At 49.4% G+C, this 4,214-nt stretch overlaps 1 protein-coding gene across 1 annotated transcript; it reads right to left on the bottom strand.

Moving 5' to 3' along the window:
• Positions 1-1,915: 1,915 nt before the first annotated feature.
• LOC105502257 lies at positions 1,916-4,091 on the bottom strand. Its single transcript, XM_011928657.1, has 3 exons — positions 3,919-4,091; positions 2,956-3,376; positions 1,916-2,003 (listed from the first exon to the last, which is right to left on the bottom strand). The coding sequence occupies exons 1-3, from the start codon at positions 4,089-4,091 to the stop codon at positions 1,932-1,934; spliced, it is 666 nt and encodes a 221-aa protein (XP_011784047.1). The 3' UTR covers positions 1,916-1,931.
• Between the last annotated feature and the right edge of the window lie 123 nt (positions 4,092-4,214).

Below are 4,214 nucleotides of genomic sequence, written 5' to 3'. Positions count from 1 at the left end.
TCGCGGAAGTAGGCGACCGCCAAAACGGATTCCAACCCAGAAGAAGCCGCCTCTAGTTTACCCGAGCACCCAGGAGAGCAAGCGTTTTTTCCCTCAGCGCAGGAAGTAAGCAGAGATACGAGCGGAGTGGTCTGATGTCCTTGGATGGCCGCCCAGGCAGCCCTCGGCAACTTCCAGAACCTGGAGTCAGTTGCGGATGGCATGAGCTGACAGCCCTTTGACAGAGCATCTTCTCTTTGGGATATGGAAGGGCAAGAAGTAGATAAAACAGAGTAAAGTGCAAAATAAATACCCAATTTAAAACATTTTCTCGGACAAAAACTGTAACTTGAGAAGGAAAAATGGTACTGAACGTATGAATAAAATAAGCTAAACAGAGTACCAAAGATTGAAGCAAGGGGCCAGCATAATTAGTTACCACTTCCGTGGTCCCCAGAGAGTGGAGAGAAGTCATTGAGTGATTTTTAAAAACGGTTTTCAATAGTGAATCACCAGGCCACCCCATTCTGAATTTCTTGGTGTTCTACTCTAAGCCTACAGCAATTTTCTGAATAAAATTTCTGTAGAAGTGGAACAGGAGAGCTTGCCAGGAAGCACCCAGGACCAAATCCTTCACTTTCCAGTTATCTAGTGCTCTACCGTAGCCAGACACCAAAGAAATGGTTCCTCCCCAAGAGTTTAATGTTAGACTAGCTACAGGCATCAGAAATGCTAGTGAGCATGTCCTGGAGTTCTAGCCAAGGAGTCAGTCTCCCCGTGGATCCCTGGGTAGAAGAATTTGCCCTGACACCCAGGATCTGGCTCTTCGTGGGTCCGAAAAATGGGAAGTAGACATTTCATGGTTCGGAGGAGCTAGAAACATTTCTTTGGAATGGTCCTGAGAACTGGGACTGGGCCATATGTTACATCTCTACTACTCACAAAAATAATTAAAGCATTAATTCTGAAACCGATGGAAGGTTTTCGGAGAAGCTCATTTGGCCAGCATTTGAAGGAATGGTTTTATTCTCTTTGCACTTTTTCTTTGCTGAAGCTGGTAGGGCTGCCTGGTAAGCTCTAGCCTACCCAGCATAAGAAGGATTGCTCCTATCCATCCCATATCCCAGGTTCTCCTCCTGACGTTTACAAAATAAACATCTTCAATTCCTCGTTTTCATGCTGAAAATATTGTCAGCAACAAGCATCCAGTCATAGTCTTATTTCCTTTTTTCTTACATATATACATGTATGTAATTTTCTGCTAGTGGTTGACACTATTTTTTCTTTAAATTTCCTGCAGCTACACAAAATCTAAGCAGCTAAAAGTAAGTTCTCCCCCTCAATCACACACATTGACCTACACCTACCAAGTTTCCAGGGACTCCTCTGTGGGCTCTAATTCCTTCAATCCCCGTAGTGTACCTAATGGGTGCCAGGCTTTGTTCTGGTCACTGGAAGGGGGAAAGAAGGAAAGGGACAAAATGACAAAAAGAAGTCCCAGCCTTCCAGCAGTTAACAATCTCTCTGGTGCCCCTCGTCCCTCTATACATACAAACTCACCTTAACTAGGCCTAAGAAGAGCATTCTTCCTACCCATCACATTCTTAGTAAGAAGAAAACTTTTGAGAGGTCAAATAAGAATACAGTAATGTGTTGTTTCTGACTGAGAAACCACTGTAACTCAGTCAATTAGGGAAGAACAATGGTTAGATAAACGGTGTGAATAGCCAAGAAAGATTAGGGAGATTTGCAAACCAAAGCAAATCCTGCACATACAATTTTCTTAATGTTTTAGAAAAAAATCAAAAATTACTGAGCAAGCCCAATACATATGGTGCTTCTTCAGGTCTTTTCCTTGGCTCCTTCTTTAGGGACCAACACAGAGCCAGCCCCCCTTTCATAAATGCCCTTGGGGGAGGGGGAAAGTTGAGCTCACCTGATGCCAGCCTTCTTCAGGTGGACTCCAGAGGCTCAGCTGAGCGCCTCATGTAAAGGAGGGTTTTCAAGATCAAGTTCCTAATTAGCTACGCAAAGAGAAAACCATGAACAATTTGTGCACTTGGTGGTATTTACTTCTTTCTTTCTTTTAACAAACTGCCTTTTGGGAAGAGAGTTGTCATAAGGGCAAATCAATCATTTCAGCAGGATTAAAATATTGGGGGGCGGGGGACAACTGTTTAGGTGAAAGACTGCCTGCTACTTTAACCCATTGTTTGGTCTCTTATGCTGTGGGAAATGAGAACAGAAACAATTAAAAACCAAAGATGCAGCTTTCCACCAACATAATGTAATCTACTAGGCAGGAAATATATGTTTTGTGCTTGTGTGTATGCATGTATGAATAGGTAGATATAGATACAAGTTTAAAGAGATAATTGTGTTTTCTGAGTTTCTTTACATCAGTGTATTTTACCCAAAATATATTTTCTTCTGTGGGAGTTCCTAAATTCCAAAATATTCTTTATGCAAGTAGACATGAAATCCATTGAGATGAATTATTTGCAGGGCCTCCATATGCACTGTTTGGACAGGATGGGAGTGTCTCTGGTGATAAAACTAGCCAGATTAACCAGTCCCAAGACATGGCACTTTCAAGGAAGTCATGTTGATTGTATCCACTGAACTTGACCTACCTGGATTAGGATGTTGCCCTAGTGGTAGCAAGGACCTGGGCAAAGAGATGGGCCTACTCATTCCTGGGCCGGTGGGGACTTTTCCCAAAGGGTTGGCCAGTCCAAACTTTTGCCTTGGGGACCCAACTACCACCACTACCACAGCCTTGGCCTCTCTGAATGGAGGCCTTGGCTTCCACTTCCATTTGCAGTGGAAACACCACGCGTGGGCTGCAGTTTGGTGCTCCAGCAAGCAAACCTACAGTCTGAGTCTGGCCCAGCACAGGCTACACACACTTTATACCATATCTGAGTCCAGATACCCCGGCTCTGAGAGGCTATTCTCATTGTAACCACCGCTTGCCTGGGGCTGAGGCTCGGCGCTGACCCGGCCATAACTGCCACGGGCTGGACAATGGGCACATCTGTCCTTTCTCCGAGGGATGAAAGCACCTAAGCGGACACGGCTCTGCCTTTTGTTGCAGATTTTTTTTTCTTTCTTTTGTAAATGAAAGAAAGCCGCGGCATGTGGCGGCCGCGTGTACGTCTCAAACTGGGGGCCTACGCAGGCGTCCCCACCAGGCCCAAAGACCAGGTTCGATTCCGGATTGGAGTGTGACTGTGGGAAGGGCGAAATTACTCCCGAAGCTGAATTGATTTTCAAATCTGGAGGCTTCTCTCGGGGACGCCGGGAAAAGGGCGTCCCTACGAGCCAAGCGGAGACCCGCGCGCCGGCGTCCACCCTGCCTGCGTCAGTACTTCTGGAAAGCAACCGCTTCTGGGTGCTTTAGCAGGAGGGCCTTGGGAGTAACCGGAGGAACGTCTGAGCCTCCACGGCCCCACCAGCACCCGGAAGTTAACATGGATACCCACCAGGGCACTCCCTCCGCTCTCCCTCGCCCCCCTCCACAGGCCGAGTCATTGGCGAAGCGGACGCACAACCTTAATTATGAGCTGAGCGGAAGAAGGAGCCAGACGGCGGGGGACAGTGAGGTATGGTCCTAACTGGGACTCCAGGCACTGAGTGCTCTTCTCCCCAGGGCATGGTTGAGAAAGGGTGGGTAAATATGTATCTGGGAGAACGAAGGGTGCCGGGTCAACGGCCGCCAAACGGACCCAGCCCTTTAAGCAATTTGCATACCACCCCACCCCAACCCCCACCCCCCAGTAGGCCGTGTATTCAGGGGTGGGAAAACGCACTCCCAGCAGCCCCCCGGGAAATAAAGCTTAGTGGGCCAGAGACGGGGTGATAACACAGTCCCCAGCTCCCAGGGCAACCTGCACCGGGAAGCAGCAACTGGAAAGAGAGGGGCGATGTCTCTCCAACCCTAGCAAGCCAGCCGCTAGGAGCCGGACAGGAGCGTCCCGGGGCTGGGAGGAGAGAGCCCACCCAAGCAAGGGAGGCGAGCCAGCCAGGCGCGAGTCTCCTGGGATTGCAGCGGCGGCCCCAGGTCGCGCTCTGCGCCAATCTTTCGCACGTGCGCGCAGCTCCCTGGTCATCCGGCGCCGCTGGGAAGGCGCTGGGCCCCCTCCTTCGTTTGTAGGGGGACATCAAGGGCCGGGCTTGCGGGTATTGAGGGGGCGGGGCCTGGCCTCGCGCATGCGCGCTGCGCCCGGCGGGCG

Source organism: Colobus angolensis, unplaced genomic scaffold (assembly GCF_000951035.1).
Source record: "Colobus angolensis palliatus isolate OR3802 unplaced genomic scaffold, Cang.pa_1.0 Scaffold78, whole genome shotgun sequence".
In the NCBI taxonomy this organism is placed as follows: Eukaryota; Metazoa; Chordata; class Mammalia; order Primates; family Cercopithecidae; genus Colobus; species Colobus angolensis.
This window is presented reverse-complemented; position numbering and strand designations above follow the sequence as displayed.

What these genes read in the sequence shown, in the direction of transcription:
- LOC105502257 (XM_011928657.1), bottom strand. Translation starts at nt 4,091, where the DNA reads ATGACCAGGGAGCTGCGCGCACGTGCGAAAGATTGGCGCAGAGCGCGA. An exon ending in CTAGCGGCTGGCTTGCTAGG is followed by an intron (nt 3,377 to 3,918) that starts GTTGGAGAGACA and finishes CTCCTGCTAAAG; the next exon opens with CACCCAGAAGCGGTTGCTTT. An exon ending in GCGCCGAGCCTCAGCCCCAG is followed by an intron (nt 2,004 to 2,955) that starts GCAAGCGGTGGT and finishes CTCTTTGCGTAG; the next exon opens with CTAATTAGGAACTTGATCTT.